Source organism: Bos indicus, chromosome 11 (assembly GCF_029378745.1).
Source record: "Bos indicus isolate NIAB-ARS_2022 breed Sahiwal x Tharparkar chromosome 11, NIAB-ARS_B.indTharparkar_mat_pri_1.0, whole genome shotgun sequence".
In the NCBI taxonomy this organism is placed as follows: domain Eukaryota; kingdom Metazoa; phylum Chordata; class Mammalia; order Artiodactyla; family Bovidae; genus Bos; species Bos indicus.
The window spans coordinates 4,331,566-4,344,982 of NC_091770.1; the positions used below are offsets into that span (position 1 = coordinate 4,331,566).

Sequence of the window (13,417 nt, forward strand, 5' to 3'; positions counted from 1 at the left end):
TCCATTGAATCAGTGATACCATCCAACCATCTCATCCTCTGTTGCCCTCTTCTCCTTTTGTCTTCAATCTTTCCCAGCATCAGGGTCTTTTCCAATGAGTCAGCTCTTTGCACCAGGTGGCCAAAATACTGGAGTTTCAGTTTCAGCATCAGTCCTTTCAGTGAGTATCCAGGGTTGATTTCCTTTAGGATTGACTGGTTTGATCTCCAAGGGACTCTCAAAACTCTTCTCCAGTACCACAGTTTGAAAGCATCAATTTTTTGGTGATTGGCTCTCTGCCTTCTTTATGGTCCAATTCTCACATCCATACATGACTACTGGAAAGATCATAGCCTTGGCTATATGGGCCTTTCTGGGCAAAGTGATGTCTTTGGTTTTTAGTACACTGTCTAGGTTGTGTTCCAAATGTTGCATAGGACTTGGACTAAAAAAAAAAAAGTCATTTATCTGGAATTCAAATTTAACTGGAATCTAGTATTTTTATTTCCTAATCCAGCAATGCAAGCCAATGAGGTACAGGAAGCATTTCATGGAAATCCACATCACAACTCATGCATATACACATGTATATGTGTGCGTATATGCTCAGTCATGTGCAACTCCTTGCAACCCCATGGACCGTAGCCTGCCAGGCTCCTCTGTCCATGAGAATTCCCAGACAAGAATACTAGAGTGGATTGCCATTTCCTTCTCCAGGGGATCTTCCCAACCCAAGGACCAAACCCATGTCTGCTGTGTCTTGGCAGGAGATTCTTGGCAGGTAGATTCTTTCCCACTGAGCCACCTGGGAAGCCCAATAAAAATACCTTTAAAGAGACACAGCCCTTTATTTACACACACATCAGACCACAAAATGCAGGTAATAATTCTTTAATGTGACTCACGTTATTTTGATGACATTCAGGCAAACTCAGATTCACAGTTATTGGCCTCATTGGCTACTTTTATTTGTGTAACGGCTGAGTCTGGCTACATGATAGGGATCTTGGGTTTGAGCTGAAGTTTTCGAAGCCTTGTCTCTTGAAGTACTTGGCTCGTGCAAGGACATCGTTGCAGAAGTCACAGCTCAGGTCCTGGCTGCTTTGGATGTAGCCAGGACCTCCCGTGTAGGCACAGAGTCCACCTAGAATTTGTGACGGTGGTTAATGCAGACCCCACAGCTCCTCACGTGGCAGGGTGCTCAGCAGTTAACTCAAATTCTCTTTCTGAGTTATTTTTCAGGAGGCAACTGGGGTTTGAGGGATTCGGATGCAACATATTACACTGCATTCCTGTTAATTTCACGCTGGGAAACCAACCCATGGGGAACACGCACCTCTCAGGTACTGGTCAGGGGTCTAGGTTGGGAACCTCCTCTGGGTTTCTTTGATTCTTACAGTCAGGACTTCAGTCAGTCGGGAAACCTGGGCCTCACTGATCCAGGATGTGGGACATAAAGACCAGGGTCCTGCAGGAAGAGGGGCAGTGGGTCTCACGGCTTCCTGGGATCAAGGCTATTTTTCATTTCCCTTCTTTTTCTCTCTTCCTCCTTTGGCAGAACCATTGCCACCTTCGATCTCCCCAAGGGGAAATAGTAAAGCTACAAGTCGGGGCAAGGGCCTCGGGGTAGTGGTGACGGACACAGCTGGAAACCAGAGGTGCCACAGTGTAGGGACCAGTCTGATGCCCTCCTCCCATGCTGCAAACAACTCCCCCCACCCCCAGCAGTTTAGAAAGGGGCTTTTCTGTCTGTACTCGTAACTCTTCTTCCAGATATTTGAACGTCTGAAGCTATTTCTGACTTTTCTAAGACATCATGTGCGTCTCACCATATGCAGGAGAAATGTCTGACTCTGGGGAGTTATTTCTTCATCTTCAAAGGAGATGGCGCATCCTTTTCCCCAGGAATGAGATTTTAGAAAGAAGGCAGAACAGGGCAGGGGAAATGACGCAGGTGATAACATCACTAATGCTGTCCTTGGTCCCAGTTCTGCATTTTCCAGCTCCCAGGTGACTTTGCAGCAATGACTCTGTCCTTGCAAATCCACTTGCTAACTTGTAGAGGATGGATAACTTGTCTTCCCCGACCCCCTCCAACCCCTTCTGGGTGAGTCCCCAGATCAAAAGAAGATAAAGTATTTGAAAGGACCTTTAAACTGTCAAGTATCACATACTTTGGGTAGCCTGTTTAAAGGTTGTTGAGGAATATGTTTTCCTGAAAGCTTAAATTATGACTGCAACACTTAAAGGTTTCTCAACAACTAAAACAATAATGTGAAATACAGAGAAAAAAGCCTCATTGTCATCTTTGCCATCCCAGTTCCCCCAGCACAGAGTTAATTTAACAGTGGAATTCAACAATTCCCTGAAAGGTTCTATCTGGTTGTAAGTGATACTGGTCAGAATTAGCACAAAAATGAAATCGATCTTCACAACTAAGAATTGTGTAGACAGAAGACAAGGGAAAGACAAATTCAATATTTGTTGAGAATCCACCAAATATCAACTACTTTTTCACATTGTTTCATTGAATCCTCATAATGATTCTCTGAGATTGCATTTTGTCTATGAGGAAACTGAGATCCAGGGAGAGTGATTTATCCAAGGTCACATGGTTACAACACAACAGAGCAAGAACTCAGTCTGTGGTCTCTCTCGTGCACCATCACCTTATTGGAAATCCAGAATAGGGTATGGTTGAAGAAACTATGGTTCTAAGCAAGGCAGAAGTGCTGGTCCCATCTCTCAGGCAGGGCTGGGCTCTTCCAGCTCCAGGGAGCACCTTTCACTCTGTATTCTGTGAAACTGTGATCCAGGGAAGCCATCAGCAACTATACATGTGAAGGAAATAAAAAGAGGGGAGGACTTCCCTGGTGATCTTGTTGTTCAGTCACTAAGTCATATCTTTGTGACCCCATAGAGCAGCACGCCAGGCTTTCTTCTCCTTCACCATGTCCCAGAGCTTGCTCAAACTCATGTCCATTGAGTCAGTGATACCATCCAACCATTTCATCCTCTGCCGCCCCCTTCTTTGCCTCTTCTCAGTCTTTCCCAGCATCAGTCTTTCCCAATGAGTTGGCTCTTCGAATTAGGTGGCCAAAGTGTTGGAGCTCCAGCTTCAGCATCAGTCCTTCCAATGAATGTGTGTGTTAGTTGCTCGTTCGTGTCTGACTCTTTGCAGTCCCATGGACTGTAGCCCACTAGGCTCCTCTGTCCATGGAATTCTCCAGGGAAGAATACTGGAGCGTGTTGCCATTTCCTTCTCCAGGGAATCTTCCTGATCGAGGGATTGAACCCAGGTCTCCTGCATTGCAGGCAGAGTCTTTAACATCTGAACTACAGGAAAGTCCCATTGAATATTCAGGGTTAATTTCCTTTAGGAATGACTGGTTTGATCTCCTTGCTATCCAAGGGTCTCTCAAGAGTCTTCTCCAGAACCACAGTTTGAAAGCATCAATTCTTTGGCTCTCTGCATTCTTTATGGTCCAATTCTTACATTCATCCGTGACTACTGGAAAAACCGTAGCTTTGACTATATAGACCTTTGTCAGTAAAGTGATGCCTCTGTTTTTTAATATGCAATCTAGGTTTGTCATAGCTTTTCTTTCAGGGAGCAAGCATCTTTTAATTTCATGGCTACAGTCACCATCTGCATTGATTTTGCAGCCCAAGGGAATAAAGTCTGTCACTGTTTCCATTGTTTCCCCATCTATTTGCCATGAAGTGATGGGACCAGATGCCATGATCTTAGTTTTTTGAATGTTGAATTTTTTGAACGTTGAATTCCCTGGTGATCCAGTGGCTAAGACGCCATGCTCCCAACGCAAGGAACCCAGATTCAATCTCTGGTCAGGGGACTTGATCCCACATGCTGCAACTAAGACCCAGCGCAGCCGTATAAATAAATATTTTCTTTAAAAATTAACAAATGTGAAGGAGCCCCTTTGGTTGTAAGAAGTGACATATGAGATATCATGACTGATGGCAGGTTACTTGTACCACCCTGACTCCATCACCCACACCGTCCACATTGGCCAGGACGTTGCTGCCATGAGACTGCCTGGACAAGACACCAGCGATCACAGCAGGGTCCAGGCAGTACTTCTGGCCAACAGTACGTATGATATATCTCAGGAGGGACGGCATGTCAATTTCAGCCAGCCTTTCAGAAGCACGAACTCCTACAGCAAACATAGAAGGAAGGAGGCATGTTGAGGTGACTTATGCTGAAACAGGAACTCAAGATGAGAGAGAAAATACACTCCAGGGACCCAGGCAGTGGTCTAGGACTGAGAAGTCCAAGTTTGGGTCTGAAATCCCTGATGGCCATTCCGAGACCTGAGATTGTAATTCTCTTCCTTTGAACTTGAGTCACTATGCCCAGAGAAGTGGCCTTTGTGCTCCTCAGCTGGGCTCTCAGGGGCTGCTCTGGCCCACCTGGGAAATTCCACAGGCACCATTGGCCCCTAAGCATCCCAGAGGCACCCAGGAAAACCAGCTCCCATACACACAGAATGTGAGAGAGAAGTTCTCCCAACCCTTCAAGGAGTCCTCGGAGAGTTTCCCTGACAGGTACGCTCACTCCTGCCCACCTTTCTACCCTAAAATGACACCCAGAAAGCATGTGAGCTTAAACTTTTAAGAAATAATGAGAAATGACAAAAGAAGATCTATACTAGTTTACCGGCTAGTCTATTTTACTGGTTTCACAAGCACTCTCATCCACCTTACAGTAGGTGCTATACTTCCAGGGGACACTCACGAGAACTGAGTGACTTGCTGAAGCCCCAGAACCAAGACACTCAGACAAGCTCTGTGGACCCCACATCTAGTACCCTCTTCACCACTCCGGCAGGCGGGGCTGTGGGAGGCAGCGGGGACCTGAAGGATATGCCGAAAGGATCAGCACTGTGGGAAAGGACAGAGAGGCGTAGGGTGGCCTCCTGAGGGAAGCGTCAGAGCCCTGTGGAAGACACCCTTGCTGAAAGGAGTCACCTTCTGAGAGAAAGAGGAAGAAGAGGAGGAAGGCAGGGTGGACACAAAGATGATGAATACTGCAGAGGCTCAGGCCTTGACGCCTTCCGATGCCACAAGACGCCCCAGGGGTGTGGAGGGCCCAGATGTCTCCACAGCATCCCCAACTGCTGCTTTCCGATGAAGCTACAAATGGAGCAAGCGTCAGTCTGAGACACTGGACTAGGAGTTCTAATCCTACTTCTGTCCATTACGAAGTGATATTAACAAAAACAACCGAACAAAAATCAGTGATAGTGGAAATCACGCAGCCATGGAAAGCATTCTGAAATTTACAGTATGGCGACTAAGTGATTACAGAAACTAGTGTCTCACCTCTTCTCCCATGGACTTGAGGAACAGTTGGAGTTATAAGCCTCACACACCTCTGGAGCTGAACAGTGCTGCTGGGTGGGTATCTTGGAATCAGAGCAGAGATCCTGCGTTCCCATAAGCTAGGCCTCATCTTGTGTCTTAGGTGAGCCCTCAGCTTCTCCCTCATACTCCTAACTCTGTAGTCTGAGGAGATACTTGTGCTTGCTCTGGAGAAACACACAGTGTGAAGCCCGATCTCCCTGAGAGCTCAACCCAGAGTCAAAGTGAAGGCACAGCTGGCAAACTGGACTCCAAGTTGGCTTCCCCTGCTCTAGGGCACACTTCTAGGTGGGAGCCTAAGACAGAAAAGAGGGGAGGATTCATTGTGAGGTCCAGGACCAGGTCTCTGCAGCAGGCTTCCTCTTCCTTCTTCTTCCCTTTCCTCTCTTTGCCCTTCCGTCTCTAACTCCCATTCTAGTCACTGAAGGGGCAAGCATTCCCTAGAATTTATAGTTCATATCAGGAGGGCACATGAGCCAGCAACAAGTTACCTACAGAGAGCAGGAGACTGCCTCTTGACAGAATCATCTCACTGCTATCAGCTTGTAAGGACCTCGCATTAGATTACTCTTTTTTATTTATTTCGTCTTTGACTAAATTGGATTATGTCATCAAATCTTCATGATATGCAGGTTTTGGGAAGTATATCTGTTGCACATCACCGTCTGTGTACTGTAGGTTTGTGTGCTAAGTCACTCAGTCATGTAGTCAGGCCTGTAGCCTGCCAGGCTCCTCTGTCCATGGGATTCTCCAGGCAAGAACACTGGGGTGGCTTGGTCTTCCTCCAGGGGATTTTCCCAACCCAGGGATTGAACCTGTGTCTCTTAAGTCTCCTGCATTGGCTGACGGGTTCTTTACCACTAGCACCACCTGGGAAACCCGTTGTAGGTTTATGTAAATGCATTTTAAAGTTCTGTTTTCTTATTAAGAACTTCATGGGGTTGACATATGAAAATACAGGTATTTTAGAATAAATACTACTTTAAAAACTTTCAATGAGCAACCTAAGAGAAATGAGGAAATGAAGTGACTTGATGTTTTATGAGTGTACTAAAAATTAAATAAGCCAACATTTTCTTGTTTATTTTTTAATCAGTGTACTTTTATCTTTATAATTGGTGACAAATACCCTTAATAGTAGTTGGTTGTGCTACTCATTATTCCTTGCCCTGTAGCCTCTTTCTAGTCACATTATATGATACGCTCCCCAAAATTCCTTTTGTTTCTCTTGTAACAGTCTTTATTTTAAAGTCTATTTTGTCTGATGTGAATATTGCTACTCCAGCTTTCTTTTGATTTTCATTTTCATGGAATACCTTTTTTCATCCTCTCAGTTTCAGTCTGTATGTTTTCCTAGATCTGAAGCGAATCACTTGTAGATAACATCTGTACGGATCTTGTGTTTGTATTCATTCACCCAGTCTGTGTCTTTCGGTTGGAGCATTTAATCTATTTATGTTAAAGGTAATTATCAATACGTAGGGCTTCTCTGGTGGCTCAGTGATAAAATAATCCACCTGCAATGCAGGAGATGTGTGTCTGTGGGTTCGACCCTGGGTCAGGAAGATCCCCTGGAGAAGGAAATGGTGACTCACTCCAGTATTCTTGCCTGGAGAATCCCATGGACAGAAGAGCCTGGCAGGCTGCAGTCGATGGGGTTGCAAGAGTTGGACACGACTTAGCTACTGAACCACCACCACCACCATGTTCTTACTACCATTTTGTTAATTGTTTTGGATTTGTTTCTGTAGCTCCTTTTTGTTCCCTTCCTCTTTTGTTCTCTTCTACTGTGATGTTATGTTTAGATCCCTTTTTCTTTTGTGTGTGCATACCTACTGTGGATTTTTAGTTTGCAGTTACCATGAGATTTCGATATAGCAGTATATAAACAAGATTGTTTTAAATTGCTGTCTTCTAATTTCAGATGCATTTCCAACATCCTGCATACGTGCACTCCTTTTCTCACACTTGCTGGTTCTGATATCATATTTGTGTACAGGTGATTTCCTACCTTTACTGTGTGTTTGCCTTTACAGGTGAGCTTTTCTATTTGTAATTTGTTTTTCTAGTTGTGGCCTTCTCTTCTCCACCTAGAGAAGTTCTTTTAGGATTTGTTGCAAAGCTGGTCTGATGGTGCCAAATTCTCTTGTCTGTAAAGCTTTTGATTTCTTAGTTTGATCTGAATGAGAGCCTTGCTGGGTAGAGTATTCTTGGTTGTAGTTTCTTCCCTTTCATCACTTTAAATATATCATGCCTTTCTAGCCTGCAGAGTTTCTGCTGAGAAATCAGCTGATAATCTTATGTAAGTTCCCTTGTACATTATTACTACTCCCTTGTTGCTTTTAGTATTTTTTCTTTGTCTTTAATTTTTGTCAGTTTGATTACTGTATGTCAGCAGCATATTCCTCCATAGACTCTGCTATTGCTGGACTTGGGTTACTGCTTCCTTTCCCATGTTAGGAAAGTTTTCAGCTATTGTCTCTTTAAATATTTTCTCAGGTCCTTTCTCTTGCTCTCTCTTCTCTTTTTAGGACCCCAATAATGTGAATGTTGGTGCATTAAATGTTTCCACAGAGATCTCTTAGACAGTTCTCATTTCTTTTCATTCTTTTTTCTTTATTCTGTTCTGCAGTGGTGATTTTCACCATTCTGCCTTCCAGCTCATTTATCTCTTCTTCTGCCTCAGTTATTCTGCTATTGATTCCTTCTAGTGTATTTTTCATTTCAGTTATTGCACTGTTCACCTCTGTTCGCTCTTTATTTCTTCTAGGTCTTTATTAAATATTTCTTGTATCTTCTTGATCTGTGCCTCCATTGTTTTTCTAAGGTCTTGGGTCATCTTTCTTATCATTACTGTGAATTACTTTTCAGGTAGATTGCCTCTTTCCACTCACTCTACTTCAGTTGTTCTCCTGGGGCTTTGTCTTGTTCCTTCGTCTGGAACATACTCCTCTGCTCTCTGATTTTGTCTAACTTTCTGTGATCGCGGTTTCTGATGTGTGGGCTGCAGGAATGTAGTTCCTGTCGTCTGCTCCCTGGTGGATGAGGCTAAGAGGCTTGTGCAGGCTTCCTGGTGGGAGGGACGGGAACCTGCCCACTGGTGGGTGGAATTGGGTCTTGTCTTTCTGGTGGTGGACAGGGATGTGTCAGGGAGTATAGTTTGTTGGACAGCTGTGTGCTCAGGACAACTTTAAGCAGCCTGTCTGCTGATGCGTGGAGCTGTGTTCCCACTCTGTTGGTTGTTTGGCTTGAGACATCCCAGAATTGGAGCCGACCACCTGTTGGGTGGGGCCAGGTCCAAGAGGGCTCATACCAAGGACTGCGGCCCCACCAGTGTCCTTGTCTTCACAGTGAGCCGCTCCCCCTACCTCCACAGGCGACCATCCAGCATTAGCAGGTGAGTCTGACCCCATCTCTGATGAGGTCACTGCATTTTACCCTGATGCCTGGTGTGCACGAGACCTTATGTACCGTCTCCAAGAGTGGAGTTTCAGTTTTCCCCAGTCCTATGGAATTCCTGCAATCAAACCCCACTGACCTTCAAAGGCAAATTCACCGGGGGTTCCTCCTCCCATTGCCAGACTCCCAAGCTGGGGACCCTGACATGGGCTCAGAATTTTCATTCCGGGTGAGAGAACTTTGGTGGCATGATTCTTTTCCAGTTTGTGGGTCACCCACCTGGCATGTATGGGATTTGATTTTATCAGATTATGCCCCCCACCATCTCACTGTGGCTCCTTCTTTGTCTTTGGATGTAGGATAGCTTTTTTGATAGGTTCTAGCATTTTCTGTTGATGCCTGTTCACCAATTAGTCGTGATTTTGGTGTTTCCATAAGAAGAGGCGAGCTCACATCCTTCTATTCCACCATCTGTCTCCTCTTCCCTAGTTTCTTATAGTCCCAAAATTCCTTGTAAAATTTTTTTTTCAAATTTCTTGAATTGGTGGGTCAAGAAAGAAAGGAATAAATGTAAAGCTGGCCCCATTTGAGAAATTTTTAAATTTCAGGTCTAGGGAAAAAAAAAAATGCGTCTCTTAAGACACTATGCTTCCTCTTTTTCTTTGTCAAAAAACATGACCTTTTCCTCTTTGCCCCAGTTGCAAGGAACCTTAGGACCAAATCTGAAATTCAAGCATAGCAACAATGTCAGCCTCCGTGGTTAACTGAATCACATCTCCTTGATCCCCAAAATGCTCGTTTTCTATTGAATTACATTAGTTTTACAGTGATAAATCACCTTAATCCTTCTGTAGAAATATATGGCCTATTAATAAATTCAGTAAGTACTTTTGGTGAAAGAATTTTTATAGAGGAACAGTGAGCATTGTTCAATGGTATAGATTTAAAGTCTGGCCTCAAGCAATGCTGCTGTAGGCCCACCCCTCGTTCTGGAGAACTCCCTTCTTTTGTGAGGCATCTGGGAAGAGAGTGTGGATGGCTCATCAACCCCAGGATTTGTTGAACAGCTTGGGGGAAAAAATGCAGATTTTTTTCGACTGCAGTTTTAAGTATCAGAAATACCACTGTATTCCCATGCTTATCTTTCCCATCTCCAAGGTCATCTGGGAAAATGAAGCACACTCACCTGTAAGGACAAGGAGGCCCAGAAGCAGCCACAGCACAGACATATCAGTGACTTGGCACCACAGATCCTGAAATGATTTTTAAATAGAAAATAGCTTGAAGATGTGAAATATCAATTGTCATCATCACACTATGTACTGTTTCTATGGAAAGGTGTGAAAAGAATGAAGTGTCCCTTCAGACCATGTCCCTATGTCTGAATAAGAAAATTAATTATTGGAATCAGAATGAAATAAGTTGAACTGGGACATGTGCTCCATCTGTCCTTTTAATTAAAAGTTATGAGACTGCTGCTCAGCCTACAGAGACTCAACAGACTGTCAAGCTACAGAATACTGATTCTTTCAAGAAACCAAGAAACTCTGGTTCTCAACATGGAGAAACATGGTGACCTGACTACAGATCTTGAAAAGGAAGTTTCTGATGTTTGTGCCTTATCCTAGTAGCCTCCTCATTTCAAAATACAATTACCAAAAGGAGAGTTTTATATTAGTATTTCACTTACTTGGGGTCTTTTTCCTTTAGGTTAGAGGAAAGGTTACACTTTCCTCAGTGCCTTGCTGTAGTCTTTGCTATAAGAAGGATCTGACTGTTCATTGCAGCACTATTTAGGATAACTAGGACGTGGAAGCAACCTAGATATCCATCGACAGATGGATGGATAAAGATGTGGTACATATACACAATGCAATCTTACTGAGCTATAAAAAGGAATGCATTTGAGTCAGTTCTGATGAGGTGGATGAACCTAGAGCCTATTATACAGAGTGAAGTTAGAAAGAGAAAAACAATATTTTATGTTAATGCACATATGTGGAGTCTAGAAAGATAGTACTGATGATCCTACTTTCAGGGCAGCAAAGGAGACACAGACATAAAGAACAGACTTGGAAACAGTGGGAGAAGGAGAGGGTGGAATGATCTGAGAGAATAGCATTTTACATATGCATTACCATATGTAAAATAGATAGCCAGTGGGAATTTGCTGTATGATGCAGGGAACCCAGAACCAGTGCTCTGTAACAACCTAGAGGGGTGGGATGGAGAGGAAGGTGGGAGGGATGTTCAAGAGGGAAGAGCATATGTATACCTATGGCTGATTCATGTTGATGTATGGCATAAGCCATGATAATATTGTAAAGTAATTATCCTCTAATTAAAAAAGAAAAATAAAGAAGGAGCTGGAAGACATTCCCACTCCTCTAAGCCCATAGCCTGCGCATCTCAGACCCTTTTGGTCACCTTGAGTCATGTTCCTTGTTCTCCGTCTGCCTAGGCAAGAACAGACCTGGGCCAGAGCCTGGGGATACCAATAAACAGACTATTTCCGCCAGCAAGGTTAAACCCCTGTGAAGTCAGGTCATGATCAAGGTCCGGGATTGAACTCAGAGTGGGCTCGGCAGACAAGAGATCAGACAACTGGTCACCATCGACCACTTGCTCTCAAGTTCATTCTCATCCCAATCATTATTCTAATCATCTTCCTCATGTATAAAGAGCCCTGGTTCCCCTAGTAGCTACTAAATGAATTCACAAATGCCACCCAGGACAACTTGCTGGTGACTCCAGGGAATGCCTGAAGAGCCAGCCACCTGCCCCAAAGCCTCCACCTTCCACCAACCCCTCCCACTGCAAGCTCCTCCCAGCATCTCCTTTGGTCAGCTGAGCTTGGCTACCATCATTTTGAATTATTACTATCATTACTAGTAGACTGTGAGTATAAATATGTACTCAGCAATTTTGTAATGCTCTTTTCATCTTTTTTGTTTGAAAGTTAGTCTTTTGGGCAGTTCCTTCTAAACACCCAGGAAGAGAATATGTCCCAAGATGAAGAAGAGGTATTAAGAAAGTTATTTGAACAAACAAAAAGCCATGCTTTTCATGTTTCTTCCCTACAATATCAAGATGGTCTATTTGATTTCCCTTAGTTGAGCAGAAAATGTCGTGCTCAGTCCAAAACACCAGAAAGATACAGGAACTTGGAATCATAGCTGTGTCTGCAGGAACTCTCAGATTCAGTCACCTAACAGGAATCAGCCACTGAGCCCCCAGCACTGAATGAAAGAGGACACTCCAGCCCAGGAAAAAGAATAAAGAGCCATGTAGGTACAGGAAAAGCTCATAGTTTCATGAAAGTGTGTCTTTACAGAGGCTTCTCACTGGCTTTCTGGAAAGGACCCGTCAGAAAAAAGCACTGCTTGCATCCAGTTGCTAAAGCCCGAGTATTTTACTCTTTTTACTGCTTTTCCAAGGAGCAAAGATACTTCTTCTTGGAAACCAAAGTAGAAGAACTTAGCTTTTATTGCAATACGAAAGCTTGTCTCATTTCCCAACTACAGAACTAAATGTCTGTGTTGAGTACTCTCTTGAATGCAAAGAGACTATGTAAACACACATGCCAATGACTTAGGAACACAGAGTCACTTTCTTCTTTTTTTGTTCCAATTATATCAGGAAGGAGCGAGAAGTGACAATGAGATGTCAGCACAGCATAGTGAAGCAACCCAAGCTCTGTGACCCAACTTTCCAGGTGCCAAAAAGTAGTCTGTGCTCAGAAAAGAGTGTTGAGGCCTCACTGGGAGTGTATGTGAGGACTGTCCACAGGTCGCCCAGCACTGATCTGGTCACACCCTGTGGCTTCCACCACTTGGAACCACTATCAAAGTGTCAGGTCATTTGTGATGCCAAGCATGGCAACCCTCTTCTCCCTTCCTGAAAGCAAAACAGTGACAGACAGCATGAGGGTGTCACACTGGGGAGTGCACTGGAAACTGACAACCTCAACACCCCTGGGGGTCAGGTTAGGTCCTGTGGCCTTCCCTCACCCTCCCTCCACTGAGCACTTTGTAATTCTTAAAGCAGGTTTAGATCTGTAAGGCATCATAGACCATTTCCTCCTCAGTTAAACAATGTTTCTTGAAAAAGTGGAAATAAAGGTCTTTGCACTTCTCTCACCAGAGAGCCCTCATCTATTTTCCACAAATGTTCTCCCAGATTTTCCCCATAAATCTTGAACACAGGCATCCCAGGTCTTTGGGGCCTTCCAACCTGCCTGGAAAAGGTGCCATGTTAACATTCTAAGGTGCTGGGAGATGGAGGTGGCCCTGCCCCATTGTGCCCCACCCCATTGGTCCTGGAGGGATTGAGAACTTCTCTATACACCCTGGCCCTGGCTTTAATGCTGACTCGGGTCTCTTGCTTACTGACAGGCCTTTCTACCGATAGCAGCATCATGTCTTACCATCTCCTCTTTCCCTCCCTCCTCGCACACTCCCTCACATTTCCCACAGACTGCTATGCACCAACAGGCCTTAAAATTAAGATAACAGCAATGACAGTCACACATAGAGAATGTTTCTGCCATTAGGACCACGTTTTCTCAAGTCAAACATAAGCCGCTTTCTAAGCTCATTTTTTGCAGAGTTGCATTTTGGCATGCTCTGTGAAAATATGTATTTAGTGAATT

At 44.2% G+C, this 13,417-nt stretch overlaps 1 protein-coding gene across 1 annotated transcript; it reads right to left on the bottom strand.

Moving 5' to 3' along the window:
* Positions 1-865: 865 nt before the first annotated feature.
* On the bottom strand, positions 866-9,995 carry LYG1 (lysozyme g1). Its single transcript, XM_070798153.1, is given in 5 exon segments — positions 866-1,123; positions 1,316-1,481; positions 3,955-4,160; positions 5,035-5,196; positions 9,953-9,995. Coding segments are annotated over 5 exon segments (756 nt in total). The 3' UTR covers positions 866-944.
* Positions 9,996-13,417: the final 3,422 nt, after the last annotated feature.